Source organism: Microtus oregoni, unplaced genomic scaffold, assembly GCF_018167655.1.
Source record: "Microtus oregoni isolate MIOR12 unplaced genomic scaffold, Mior012 000008F_ref0000371, whole genome shotgun sequence".
Taxonomy (NCBI): Eukaryota; Metazoa; Chordata; class Mammalia; order Rodentia; family Cricetidae; genus Microtus; species Microtus oregoni.
Genome location: NW_024543067.1, coordinates 7,846,871 through 7,861,665, shown reverse-complemented (window position 1 = coordinate 7,861,665; position 14,795 = coordinate 7,846,871). Strand labels below are relative to the sequence as shown.

The following is a 14,795-nucleotide window of genomic DNA, read 5'->3' as shown; positions in this document are numbered from 1 at the left end:
TTTGGATTAAAGTAGATCTATAATCTACCCTTTTATTGGTATCATTCCTATATCATATACTCTTTTATTCCTTTAGAAAGAGATCTTTGCACTTAACTCCTTTGTTTAGCTTTTTTCTGACTAAGACCAATAATAACTTGTAATCAACCCCTAAACAAGGACAAGCCTTCATAATCCATTGAATAATTGAAAGCCACCTTTATCCTATCTTTTGGGAGTGTGGGTGAAGTAGTTCTCTAGACTACTTCCTGTGGGTGCTGGTATCTTTGGGGGAACCTTAAGAAAATAAGGTGATTGTTTTTTGTCTTGACTGGATTAGGGAGTGAGGCTGTACCATCTCAGCCAGCAGCCTTGAAACTGCTTTGGATGCAGAGTTCTGAAGAGACTGTAACAGGCATTTTAACATGCTGGGTCATTTGGGCCATCTGTTTTTATTGGTGTCTGGTCTCTTTGCTCCGAAAATACATAAAGGTAAAGCGCATATCTGCATTAGTACAAGTACAGACTGAGTGTTGTACCCAAGTTAGCCAAAATGATTTTTTTTTATTTTTTTATGATTTTTTATTTTATGTTTGAGCAGGTAAAATATACGTTAAGTATTTTGTAATTTTTCGAGGTTTATTTCTTTATGTTTGTAGCCGGGATTTTCAGGGGTCTTCTGCAATCAAACCTAATCCATATTAACCTATTATGAATCTGCATCTCTCATTTCCTGTGGAAAGAAAGCAAAACCCCTTCCCCAAAGTAACATTTTTTGACTTCCTTTTAAAAAGTTAAGGTATCCATAAAGTATCTTTTTTGGTTCAGTTTAGCAGTCCAGTTCACAATCCCATGTTTATCAGCAGTTGCCATTTTCTCATCAGCATTCAAAAAATTCAAAATCAACACAATAATATACAGAATGCAGCGTACCTATGTATTTTCCATCTTTGTGTGACTTTTTTCTTTATATTACTTTGTTCTTTCTTTAAAGATTTTATTGTTCTTAAACCTCTTTTTCTCCTATTGTCTATACCATTTCTCTTTTTTCTCCCAAGCCTATGTACATTTTAAAACACATTGCAACCCATTTAGAGGATTTTTTTCCATATTAATTTGTCTTTACTGTGTATCTGTAATCTTTTCTGTCTGCAGCTTCCCCTTAGCTCTAGCTTCTTATTGGCTAACGCTTATATTAATTTAACCCATTTCTATTAATCTGTATATTGTCACATGGCTGGCTTACTAGGTAAAGTTCACAACATCTATCTCTGGTGGCTCCATGGCTTCTCTCTAACTCCGCCTTCCTCCTTCCATGCTATAGGCCAAGCCAGTTATTTATTCATTAACCAATAAAAGCAACACATAGACAGGACATCCCACATCATTTCTGCTTTTCTGTTTAAATAAAAAAAAAGGCTTTAACTTTAACATAGTAAAATTATATATAACAAAAAGTTACTAACAAGAATTACAGTTACAATACTTATATCTGTTTTATCTTTTATCATAACTAAAGAAAACTGTAACTATAATTATAAATTCTTCAACTTCATCAAAGACTCCAGAAGAATATAACATTACCTAAGAAAACAGGTAGTGCATTGTAAGCAACTTCCAAAATTCTAGAATTGACAGAGACATCTCATTGCCTGGAGAGTCACACCAAAGTTATTCTGTACTGTTGGGGCATCCAATCTCCAGCCTACAGGCCCATAGTATCCAACAGATTTTTCCATGAAGCAGGAAATTTCAAAGACAGTTCCACCTATATTGGCAGTTTGTCAGTCATTTTCTTCTGTGTCCTTAATGTGTCTGGCAGATTCTTTTATGAAACAGGAAATCCCGAAGGCCCTTTCTTACCTTTAGGCAAGTTCAGCAGTCATTTCTCTGTGGGTCCTACATGTCCAGTCAAGCAGTCCAGGCAAGAGCAGTTTCTTGCCCAAATGGCTAACCAACTCCATTATGAACCTCTTTGATGCCCATCATCCTCTTGAAGTAATTGGTGCTGCTAGGGGCAGTGTCTCACTGTCATGAGAAGTCCTAAGTTCTTAAACATTTTAAATGCCATATTCTGAAAGTCTCTGAAAGATTTGAGGAATGCCTGTCTAACTGAAATATATCTTTATACATCTAGAAAACCTAACTAATATGACTACAAGCTTGACTATTATAGATGACTTTCTGTTTACCTATATTTCTTAATTATAAATGAGCTGTACAAACACAATACCTTAATTAAGAGCAGAAATACACAAATAACAAAATTGACCTTAAATTTGTATCAATTGAGCAAGATCCATACCAATGTCAATCTCTATAGCATACCCTTTTAAATGTAAGGAAATATTTATAAATAATATTTGGGAATATGGGCATAGTTCTGTCCAAACTCTTCCTGCTATTTATTAGGCGAAGTAATTTCTTGAGGGGGTCTTGTTCCATAAAACCACACCAGTCTGGAAGCAGTCCACAGGTTCTCATCCTCTGTGGAAACAAGAAAAGAGCCTCTTTTCCAAAGTAACATATCCTTAGACCCATATTTGGAAGTCATGACATCTTTATAATATACATGCTGGTTTAGCTTAGTGGCTCGTACAATGAAATGCCTCTCTGTACTTAGCTCATTCACAGTCAAAAAATTCAAAGATAACACAATAATAGGCTCTCTGTGAATTTTCCATTTTTGCATGGCTTATTTTTTACTCTATTACTTTTTAATATTTATTATCTTTACTCCTTTAATCTATGACTATCTGTACTCTGTCTCTTTAAAGACTTTGTTTTAAAAAAACCATTTGCTTCTTTTTATAACTCTCTGTACTTTTTTTCTTCTCTCTCTCTCAAATCTACGTACATTTGTCCAACAGTCTGACCCATTTAGAGGTCTTTTATGTATGAATCTGTCCTACTGTGTATCTGTAATTCTTTCTTAAAATGCTAAGTGCTTCTTAAAATTTTAAGCTGTGTAATTGCTTACAATTACAAATATGGCACGGCCTGCTTGCCCCGCTTAGTCCAGCATGGACTTATTAACTTGTGGGGTTAAGCTGTCTTTTTGCCTTAGTTTCTCAGTCCTAACTTTGAATTTTTTTTTTTTTTACATTAAGGAGCCTGTCTGTATCCAGGATATTAGTCCCTCAATTAACTTCATTACTTGTTTTTTTTTCTTCCATGCTGTTTCTATTATTTACATTAAAATTACTTATTTTATTAGTTCTTTGAGAGTTTCATACAATGGATTTTGATCATTTTCTCTCCTCTAACTTTTCCCAGAGTCACACCCTGCTTCTTTACCCCTTCAACTTAAAACAAAATCCTTCAAGACCAATTTGTGCTGCCCAGATATTGGAAGTGTGGTCTTCCATTGCAGAGTAGTTGACTTACCAGGGGCTGTACTCTCAAAAGAAAGCCCTTTCCCAGCAGCCAGTAATTGCTAATAGTTAGGAGTGGGTTGTCCACCCGACTCCATCCTCCATGCTGGGATTTGGTCTGCCTTTAGCTAGTATAGGGTTCGTGCTTGCTGTCACAACCATAATAAACTTGTATATGCAGCTGCTTTACTATGGCCTGAAGATAATGTGTTTTTTTTGTAGTCATCTACCATCTCGTACATCCTTTGTACTTCAGATTTGTCCCTGAGCCTTGTGGGGAGGGGTGTGATATAAATGTTCCCTTTAGGGTTGAACATTCCTCAGTCTCTTCTTCTTTACACTGTGGTCAGTTATGTGTCACTGTTAATCACGAAGAGCATTCTCCATGTTGGTGCAGTCTTCCTGTTGCTTAGGTGGACTGGTGGCCAATGACTGTTGCAGCCAGCCACAGGTGATGCGGGCTGGATTAGAAGTCTGGTCGATTGGGACCTTGTATTATTTTAGCACTGGGGTTGTCCCAGAGCCTATGTCAGCTGTCAAATTCTGGTGTTAATTGTTTTGTTCCGTACAGCAAATGCAGTCTTGCTCCATACTATGCTGCTTCCTGTTCTGCAACTAGAGTTTGCAGGAGTGATGAAGATAGTTTTCAGTTGTAGTTCCAGTGGCTCAGTCTGCCCATATTGACTTAATAGTGCTATTAGTTCTGGAGGTCTTCTAGTTGTGGGCTCGTTAGTGGATTTCAAGAATAACGCTTGGATGACTTAATTTCTTGTCTTCCCCGAAGCAAGAAACCTTTCTAAACCCACATTTTCCTGTTTCTAGTTGGAAGATGAGGCTAAGAAGTACTCATCTCCTGCCTCGTTCAGTGTTCCTTCTTTTCCTCTACTTTATTGTTGTCTTTGACATCTATCTTTGTTATCTTCGTCTTCTTTGTATTCCTTCCCTTCTGTCTTCTTCGAATGGGCTCTTACCTTGTTTTCTTAGTTCTTCTGAGGGCAGTTTTGTGTGTCTATAAGGTGATTTCTGGGCAATCTTAACTCAGAGGCTGTCTCCCTCTGCTTTCTTCATAGATTACTTTTAGAATGTTAATTTTCTTTTTATTTCTGGTTGGATGTTTTTATCATTTAAAGATGAGGAACTTTACAAATCTTCATAAATTGAAATAACGATGAATTTTTCCTTCTTTAGTCTATTGACATGGATAATTGTAGCAAAGCAAATATTCTATCCCTGAAACTTCCTTATCTTCAAGGGCTAAATCTTTACATTAAGAAAAATATTATGTGGCCGGGCGGTGGTGGCGCACGCCTTTAATCCCAGCTCTCGGGAGGCAGAGGCAGGCGGATCTCTGTGAGTTTGAGGCCAGCCTGGTCTACAAGAGCTAGTTCCAGGACAGGAACCAAAAGCTACAGAGAAACCCTGTCTCGAAAAATCAAAAAAAAAAGAAAAATATTATGTGAATATATGACATGTAGGAAGGTATATGTACTATATTGTGTGTGTGGATATCAGAGAGCACCTCAGTAGAATCTGTTTGTGGTTCTACCTTTATGTGGGTTCCTGGGATTGAACTCAGGTTGCTAGGCTTTTATGGCAATTGCCTTTACCTGCTGAGCCTTCACCAATCTTATTTGTTCATGGTATATAATAATTCTGATGTGAAGTTAGCTTTAGCTTACTACTTAATTGAGTATGAAGTATTTATCTTTTGTATTGATGATCATAAAAAGATCATAACAAATATGTAGCTTTCTTATAGTATTTTTTTCATCTTAAATTAAGTATTTTTTTCCTGGTTTTTTTAAAGTATTTAAATTTTTTATCTTTTTATTTTATCTGGGCATGTTTTTATCATTTAAAGATGAGGAATTTTGCAAATCGTCGTAAGTTGAAATAACCGTGAATTTTTCCTTCTCTATTCTATTGCTATGAGGGAGATGTTATTGCAATTTGTTTAAAACAAAAAGAAAAAAAGGAAAACATTGGGCCAGTAAGATGGCTCAGCAGGTAAAGGTGCTTGCTGCCACACCTGAGAACCAGAGTTTAATCCCTGGAACCCACATGGTAGAATAGAGAACTGACTGACTGCAGTGATTTGTTCTTTGACCTCCAGTAATGTGCTTTTCTGTCTGTTAGCACATGAGATTTTATCTCTCAGCCCTGGATTGATTTTCTTTTGGAAAATTAAATGAAGGTATATTCTACAAGTAATCCTAGCTGAGTATGCATTCTGAAACTGAATAAACTTTATAAATTCCTAGTTTACATTTTTATTATTGTGATATACATATATATGTATATATACACACACACAAATAATATTGTAGCTTTTAAAATTGGTCAGCTATTGGTTTTTTCAATCTTTTTTTTTTTTTTTTTTTTTTTGTTTTTCGAGACAGGGTTTCTCTGTGGCTTTGGAGCCTGTCCTGGAACTAGCTCTGTAGACCAGGCTGGTCTCGAACTCACAAAGATCCGCCTGCCTCTGCCTCCCAAGTGCTGGGATTAAAGGCGTGCGCCACCACCGCCCTGCCTGGTTTTTTCAATCTTATTTATTTTTGTTGTCATTTTGGTTTTTTGAGATAGTGTTTCTCTATGTAGCCCTTTTTGTCCTGGAACTCACTCTAGCAGGCTGGCCTCAAACTCACAGAGATCCACCTGCCTCTGCCTCCAGAGTGCTGGGATTGTAGGTGTGCTCCACAAAGCCTGACCAGCTTGTGTTTGTCAATATAAAAGTTGTATTAATTTTGAAGAGCATGGTGTAGTGCTGAGGTCTGTTGTTGAATCTTGACTACTATTTTAAAATGCCAGATTGTTATTTGTTAATTGGTGTTTTTGATTTTGTTTATTTTATATAGGTGGTGTATGATGGACTCTTTGGTACAAATACAAATTCAAAGTTAAGAACATTGTCCCTGCAATTTGTACATCACATTTGTATAACGTAAGTTTTATTTTTTAACTAATTAACTATTCATTTTTTTAGAGTAACCATGTTTCAGCTGTTTTTATTTCTTCTTTCTTAAAAAGCAGTTAGATTCATCTTAGAAAGGTTCCATTGTTTAAGATTTATTTTTATGATTTTAAAATTATACTTACATGGGCGTGTCTGTGTGGGTCTGTTCATGTGTGTGATGATTCCTGCAGAGTACAGAAGAAATCTGTGAATCCTCTGGAGCTGGAGTTGCGTGTAGTTTGTGAGTTGCACAGTATAGGTATTGAGAACTAAACTAGAATTCTCCCTAAGAGCAGTGCCAGGTTTTGCTGCTGAGTCACTTCTCTAGAGAGTTTCAGGCTTTATATATTGCTTAGCTGCATTTGTTGCTAATTTTTAAAAGAGATCATCTGAAAGGATATTTTGGTTTTCATTTTTGTTTTTAAAGTTGCCCAGAAATCAAGATTAAGCCTCTAGGCCCTATGCTTTTGAATGGTCTCACTAAGTTGATAAATGAATATAAAGAGGTAAGTGGCTTGTCTTTTAAAGTTTAACATTATAAGAAGAGGGAGGGAGGGAGGGAGAATGGGTTGACACCCCCACACACAAATAAAAAACAGCCAAAAAATGTTTTAAATAAGTTAATGATTTTGGCAAAAGGATTTACTGTTTATTGTATTTTTTTGTTTTCTTTCTTTTTATTTTTTTAATTTTAAGGACCCTAAATTGTTGTCAATGGCATATTCAGCTGTTGGAAAACTCTCCAGGTGAGTAATGTCTTTTTTTTTCTGTGAGAGAAAGCTGTTGAAAATTGAGAAAAATTTATTTGAAATTAACAGTAGATGGAGAATTATTTAGAAATTATTATTTAGAATTATTATGATTCTGACAGGAAATGTATTTTATGACAATAGGCCATTTGAAATGCCTTCTTTTTAGAAAAGAAGATTTAAGTTTACCTTTGAAAATACATTACCATAATAAATTTAGTCTTGAAATTTGGTTTTAAACTGAATTGTGTCAAAATAGGTTATCATTATGGTTGCATAATGAATTACATTATAGACATTAGGTTAACCTTTAGTGTTTTTGTTGTTTCTTATCACTAAACCTCACAGTCTCATTTTATGTTACTTATGAATATGAATGATCCTGTTTTCAAAGATTTGTTTTCATGTGTTCAATTTCTTCTTGTATTATCCTCCTTCATTTTAAACTGGAGGGAAAAAAAGATGAAATTTATTCTGTGGTACCCGTGTGTTACTTTGGCTCCTGCAGACATAGGCTGTGTATTGCTCTCCTTTGATGTGAAGGGAAAGAAACTTCAGGGTTCAGAAGAAAGTGACCCTAGATCAGCTCACAAGCACAGAGTTGTCTCAAACTCTGTCCCTTTAGCATGAAGTAGCAAAGCCTCTTACTATTGTAGATTTTCCTTTAAATTACAATTCAATATCCCTTCATGCTAAAGTCTGGAATATAAACTGATTGCATGGAATGTTATAGAAGGAATACCTGGAAATATAAATATAAATAATATAAATACAAATGTTTGTTGACAAAGGATTATTTATATAATTGAAAAATTAAATAATCACTTTAAAAAATATGTGGCTCCTGAATAAAGTAACCTGATGATACTGACGTACTTAGTGTTGTGAAAATGTGTGCTGAGGAATGTTTGGATATAGTTTCATTTTCTACCCCTTTTCATCCCATGAAAATTTATGATAATGATATTCTTACGTTCTCTTATAGTCGAATGCCCCATTTATTCACTAAGGATATAGCTCTTGTGCAACAGCTTTTTGAAGCCCTGTGTAAGGTAGGGAAACATATTGTTAAGTTTACACTTCTGCATGGATACTTTCCTGGAAGTCTGCTGGGAGGGAAACACCATTTTTCTCTCTTTACAGGAAGAACCTGAGACTCGACTTGCCATTCAGGAAGCCTTATCTATGATGGTTGGAGCATATAGTACCTTAGAAGGAGCACAGCGAACTTTAATGGAGGCACTTGTAGCTTCATATTTAATAAAGGTAGGCCCAGCTATGTAAATGACAATTGCTAATAGTATATACTTTTTTTTATATTAAACTTTTAAAAGTTGATAAGTATAAATTGTACATACTTAATGGGTATAATGTTTCAATAAGTGTGTACAGTTACATATAAATAAAAAATACCCTTTTCTAGCTTTTTTGAAATATGTAGCATTTTAGTATCTGTTATTCTTCTACATATTGGGACACCAGAACTTTTTTTTTGTATCTAATTCATTTGGTACCTGTAGACCTACCTCTCCTCTTTATCTGTATCTGGTCTATTCTCAACTTCCATGAGATCACCTTTTTTAGAAAGGTGTCTTAGAAAGAAAAACTACACAGGAGTCTAAGAGAAACATTGTGAGATTGTGTGACATTTGTCTTTCTGTGCCTATTTAACTTGTCTTCTAGTCTCAGCCATATTGTTGCATATGATATTACTTTTTAAATTATTATTTTGTAATTCTCACATACTTCACTTATGATTTTGGCTGGAGGAATATGTTGGGGGAAGGTATATAGAAGTAAGCCTTTAGCGACAGTGAATTTTCAAACTGGCCAGTTTAATCAGTTATTAATCTAAATTAAGGAAATATAATTGCATATTTGAGTTTCTGCTCTCAAGTCATTGTTAACGTCAGGACAAACCTGAGAAAGAGATATTTTTGTTAATTTATAGTAAGTAAGGTCATATTCTATCCTTTGAAAAACATCTGAATTTCACTTTGTGACTAAGAGTTTGAAAGCTGGCAAAGATAATGATGGAGGCCTCACAATGGCCTTGGCTTCAAGTTTGGACAGAAGTGTGTGTGTAAAGAGAGATCTCTTAGCTAGGATCTTTGCTCTATTTGCAGGATCCTTTTAGACCATAGAAGTGCATATGAGTAATGTCAGAGACGTCTAAGTAGCATGATCTTAAATAGGACTAATGGTATAGTTCAGTGGTGGATCTGTGTGTAATGTGTGAGGTCTGTCCCCCCACAAGGGAGCTCTTGAACAAATGGTTTATCTTGATTCATATTGTTTTGGACATGTGTTTATTGATTTATCAAATTTATATACAATTAGGTTGACTTAGGACTGGATTGAGATGCTGATAATTATTGCTGTTTTTGTTTGTTTGTTCAATAGCCTGAAGTTCAAGTTCGGCAAGTTGCAGTGAAATTTGCCAGCACAGTGTTTCCTTCAGATCATATACCTTCCAGATATTTGCTCCTACTAGCTGCAGGAGACCCGTAAGTTTAGAAATGTCAAATTGAACTTTGGTTAATTAAGTATATTTTAAAATTACTAAAATTTATGTTGGTTGCAAAGTTGGCTGATGAAATTTAGAAGTAGTTTATTATGGAGTTAAAAGTATATACCTTCAGGTGATCCATAATAATATAGCTATATATTTATATGTTGAATTAGCATATATGTCTAAAATATATGACACATAGATAATATAGATAGAAAAATTACTGTGAAATAGTGAAATGTAAATAAAGCAAACCTCATAATTGTATAAATAATACAATTATACTTAGATATGTAATTGTATAGAGAGGTCCTCTAAAGGAGAAAAAAGGATTAATGTCTTTGATTGCTTAATATACCTATTTTGATATTTAATTTTGTTGATAGAATATCTTTTGTATCTACTATGTTAAGATTTTAAAATGAGGTTTGCATGTCTATGTGTGTGAATTACATTACTGCTATTCTAAAGTGTACTTTTTCATGTGACTAATGTGCCTCCTACTGCACTAATGAGACACCTCTTTTCATCATTTAAGTATTTCTGAAATTGATAAATGATCTTAAGCCATTATGTAAATATAATAAAATATAAGTGTGCCTATTCTAAGAACTCTTATCAAACCTATTACCTGTTTTATAGTCTCTGACATCTTAACATGTGTGAAGTACTCTATATCTGCCATATTATGTGATTATTATATCTATTTTTTCTTTTAAATAAGATTATCTTATTTTAAAGTCTAAAATAAAATTAAGCTTTCTTTTATTATTTGAATAGCCTTCCCAGTTTAAAAAATATGGGAAGTTACTTGATAACTGTTTGAGAATTTTAATTGGTTCTGTTAATATGCTTCTGATGTCTCCCTTCAGTATGAATTGTATGTATTTTAAGTGAGTTCACTGAAGACAGGTTCTGACTTTTGTTTTTTGATCTTTTTTTTCTTCTTAATGATTTGCATTTCAGTTTGGCTCCAGTGGTGGTTTTGATTGTTAGTCTTGTTTTTGTTGACACCCCCCTGCCCACCTTAAGTTTTCTAGCTACATGCCAGATATCCTAGTATCTGTGAGCTAAGGTAGCAATTGGTGTTAGAACAAGATTTCAGTCTAGGAACTTAGACAAACCTTAACCAGCATTTTTATTTATACCACAAAACCAAAACATGACTAATTTAGTTTTTTATTTACTTTTTAGTTTAATAAAAATTGTTCTGTTCAAGCAAGAAATCCTCTAGCTCTGCCTGCTCGCTCCTTCCTGCCACTCTGTAGGGTACTCTTAGGAATTCAGGACCCTTTCAGAGGCAGTTGAGGAGTTTTGAGAAGACTTGTGATACAGAAGCAAAGTAAAGCTGTGAGGTCATTTTTTAGGTGTCATGAAATACATTAGTTTTTTTTTTTGTTAGTTTGTTTTTTGTTTTTATTTTTTGAGACAAAGTTTCTCTAGCTTTGAAGTCTGTCCTAGAACTTGCTCTGAAGACTCACAGAGATAGACCTGCCTCTGCCTCCCTCATGCTGGGATTAAAGATGCGTGCCACCACCTCCAAGTTAGATTAGGTTTTATAGTTGTACATATGAATGCCATTCAGGTGCCAGCTTTTGTAGAATTGTAGACAAACTGCTAATAAGTGTCAGAATTGAGGTGGGTTTGTAGAACACAGTACATGCTACTGAGTTTTAATGTGTGTTATAGTTGTTTGTGATTTAGTTTTAATAAGAGTAAAAACACACAGATAGATATTTGCATAATGAGTTGCAATAATTACTGTCTTGTTTTTTCCCTGTGAGTAAAAGTTAAAGATGCAAGTCAATGAATCTCCAGATCTCATTAAATTACCCAAAGATTGTAAGTTTTATTTTACTTTTTATTTACTGCTTATATAGCCCAAAATGTATTCAAGACAGTTTGTCAAAACTCCAGCTGTCAAATAAAATTTCTGTTTCCATTCTTCAAGTGGTGGCTCTTTCAGTTGGCAAAGGTTATTTTTTAATTCTTATTTGTCTCTCTAAAAGACGAGAAGAAGTCCATGGTGAAGCACAACGTGTGTTACAATGTCTTCCTGGTAGAAACAAAAAGGAAAGTGCTTCTAAGCAGATGCCATCTTTTCCAGAAATGGTATATTACATTCAGGAAAAGGTAGGGATTTTATATAATAGATGTTGGAGTAAAATGGACATTTTAAATGTAAAAATTCTATACTTAGATATTAAATAATAAAATTCCTAGCAGTCATAGTACTTACAGTAAGAGGGAGCTACAAAGTAAGGAGAGAAATATAATTCTTATATACAATTGGTTTGTTTAGCCTAAATACAAATGACTTGTAATTCTTTTAATGCTTGTCAGCATTGAGTATGTTGAAGAAAATTTTCCTTTGGTATGACATAGTTAAAAACACATCTTTAAAAAGATTAAATTTGTTTGTTTTGCTAGTTTTATCTCCTTTTTAATGATACCAGATGTCATAAAGTAAGGATGCTTTGGAGCAGCTCAGGGTTTTTCTACTATTGTTACTCCAAATTATTTTGTAGATCTCTGCTTTGCACAGGGTTTCTGCGGCTGACTCAGAGCATTGGCAGTAGTCATCCTCAGCACTGACTGTCCACTCTTCATGTTGGTCTGTTTTGATTATGTTAGAGACTAGCATTTGGAGTGTGAGGGACATATGCAGCAGGAAGATGTTTTGTTTTGAAAAGACAAATGCAGGTGACTGTTTTGTTTAGAAAAAGACAGAAAAATGTTTTGTTAAAAAAAATGCATGGGATGGAGAGGTAGCTAAGTGGTTATGAGCATATATTACTCTTGTAGACCTGAGTTTGATTTTCAGGATCTGTGTCCAGCTGTATGTGACTACAACTCTGGAGGATCCGATGCATTTGTCCTCTGTGGGGCTCTGCATTTGTATGCACACACCCACCCAGATACACTTGCATTCACATAATATAAAATGATAAAAATAAACCTAAAGGGCTGGAGAGAAGACTTAACAGTAAGACATTTTACTGTCTTGCAGACTCATGGTTTTGGTTCCCAGCATCCACATAATGCCTCACGATCATTGTAATCCTAGTTCCAGTGGATCTGAGTGTTCATATGGTACACTTAGGCAAAACATGCATATACATAAGTAAAAATTATTAAATTTTTAAAAAGGAAAATTTTTGAAAAAGTCAAATGAAAGGGACTGGAGTCAAGGCAAGTAGTGAATAGTACACTGTTTTTTTTTCTGACAGGACCTGGGTTTGATCCCCAGAATTCACATGGTGGTTCACAACCTTCTGCAGCTTCAGCACAGGGGATATTATATGCCCTTCTGGCCTCAACATACTCTGCATGAGTGTGATACACAGTCACATATTCTGGCAAACACCTATATATAGAGAGCAAAATAAACCTTAAAAAAAAACCCAAAGACAAATGCAAATCAACAATAGCAATATAGCTAGAAGTACAGTTATTTTGAGCTGAGTAAGAGAACAGTTAATTTTCAAAAATGTAATTTGTTTTGGGTTTATCTTTACTAGGCTTCCCATCGGATGAAAACTCCAGTCAAATACATGACCGGAACCACTGTCCTTCCATTTAATCCAGCAGCATTTGGAGAGGTAGGACTTTTGTGTCTTCCTGTGTAGTGGCTATGAAAACTAACATCATACCTAAGGTGTATCTGATCCTTTGCATTATATTAAACTCATATTATGGTATTCTTGTCCTTTTAGGGTGTTTGTTGTGACAAACAAGGCCTAGTATTTGGTAATTTGCTTTGTTTTAATTCATAGTTAACTCACTGAGGTTTCCTACTCACCTTCAACCCCTGTCTCAGGTATCAAACCTGGGGCCTTAGAAACCCCAGACAAGTACTCTACTGCTGAGTCACCCCTAGATTCCCAGTCCCTGTGTCTATTTCAGAACAAGGTGCTCTGCATTGGTTACTGTTGGGCTTTTGTAACAAGTTAGATTTGACTTTTAAAGCCAATATACTGTTGAAATTGCTAGGGTTTTCTAGGCTGGAAGGCAAGATAGGGTTTATCACATTTATTGAGAGTATTAATTTATCACATCTAAGGTGGGTTTTATGTTTTAAATTACTGATTTGCACCAATTAAACTGCAATTAATCTTGTTAGAGTAGGAAGTTGGCTAGGCTTCAGTCCTAGCATGAAGAAGAAAAAGTAGTCAAACCTTTCATTAAGAAAACTTTCATTAAGAAAACACATCTGGATTTGTGAAATCTTGTTACTCCTGTTGCTAAATTGTTAATTTAGTTAGCATATTGAATCATGTTTCCTGGCTTCTATTAAGATTTTGTAGTGTTTCATAAAGGATGGTGAGGAGTGAAATCTGAAAATTGTCACGTTGAAGAATATGCCCCACACCGACTTTTTAAGAAGTTGGCATTTCTCATCTTTCTGGTTTTAGATAGTTCTTTACTTGCGCATGTGCCTGGCTCATAGTGCAGGCGTGGTGCCCACCTCTCAGAGTTTGGCTGATATGCAAGATCATGCTCCAGCTATTGGACGGTACATTCGGACGTTAATGTCAAGCAATCAGGCAACAGCTTCATCTTCTAAGAGTGGAGAAACCAACCCTGTTCAAATCTACATCGGCCTGCTTCAACAGCTGTTAGCAGGTGTTGGAGGTAGGAACATAATCATACTAGGGAAAAACAGTAAAACAATTAAGCAAAAAGTTAATTTTACCTTTCTCTTCAGTATTTGTACATCTGGCTTCAGTGGGTAAGTTACAAACCCATGATCTTACAGATGACCCTGGTTATACCCATTGGGCTTCAAAATATAATAAAAAGATAGTAATTGGGGAAAGGACTTGTAGGTAGGAGATGATTATATGTATGTGTGTGTGTGCAACAATAGGGATGAGAAAGAAAGAAATGAGGGTCGGGAGTTACACTGACCAGAATATACTATATAGATACACAAAATCCGCAAAAAATAAATTCAATAAAAATGTAAAAAAATTTTAGACTGTGCTACGAATTTGCAGCCAATCTATTCCAACCTTCTTGACTTTTGTAAATAAACATTAACCACTGCTTACTTTCTCAGTCTACCTGATTTATTCTTGGTGCATTTTTCATTTCAGAAAGATGTTAATTTGTCTTTTTAACTGCATGTGAAAAGCAGGACATCCTATTGATAACTGAATTGCATTCTATATATTGAATTGAATTTTTCTATCTTTAGACCAGAATTTGTGTTTAGACAGTAATAT

At 34.9% G+C, this 14,795-nt stretch overlaps 1 protein-coding gene across 4 annotated transcripts in view; it reads left to right on the top strand.

Annotated features, from left to right (window-relative positions):
- Ecpas (Ecm29 proteasome adaptor and scaffold) overlaps positions 1–14,795 on the top strand; it is a 121,461-nt gene that overhangs the window by 59,059 nt on the left and 47,607 nt on the right. For all 4 annotated transcript variants that reach the window (XM_041656915.1, XM_041656914.1, XM_041656912.1 and 1 more), the window contains 9 exons: positions 6,209–6,294; positions 6,734–6,812; positions 7,003–7,052; positions 8,041–8,107; positions 8,199–8,321; positions 9,459–9,562; positions 11,577–11,700; positions 13,089–13,169; positions 13,983–14,202. In XM_041656915.1, coding sequence (XP_041512849.1) covers positions 6,209–6,294; positions 6,734–6,812; positions 7,003–7,052; positions 8,041–8,107; positions 8,199–8,321; positions 9,459–9,562; positions 11,577–11,700; positions 13,089–13,169; positions 13,983–14,202 — 934 coding nt within the window. The remainder of the gene's footprint in view (positions 1–6,208; positions 6,295–6,733; positions 6,813–7,002; positions 7,053–8,040; positions 8,108–8,198; positions 8,322–9,458; positions 9,563–11,576; positions 11,701–13,088; positions 13,170–13,982; positions 14,203–14,795) is intronic.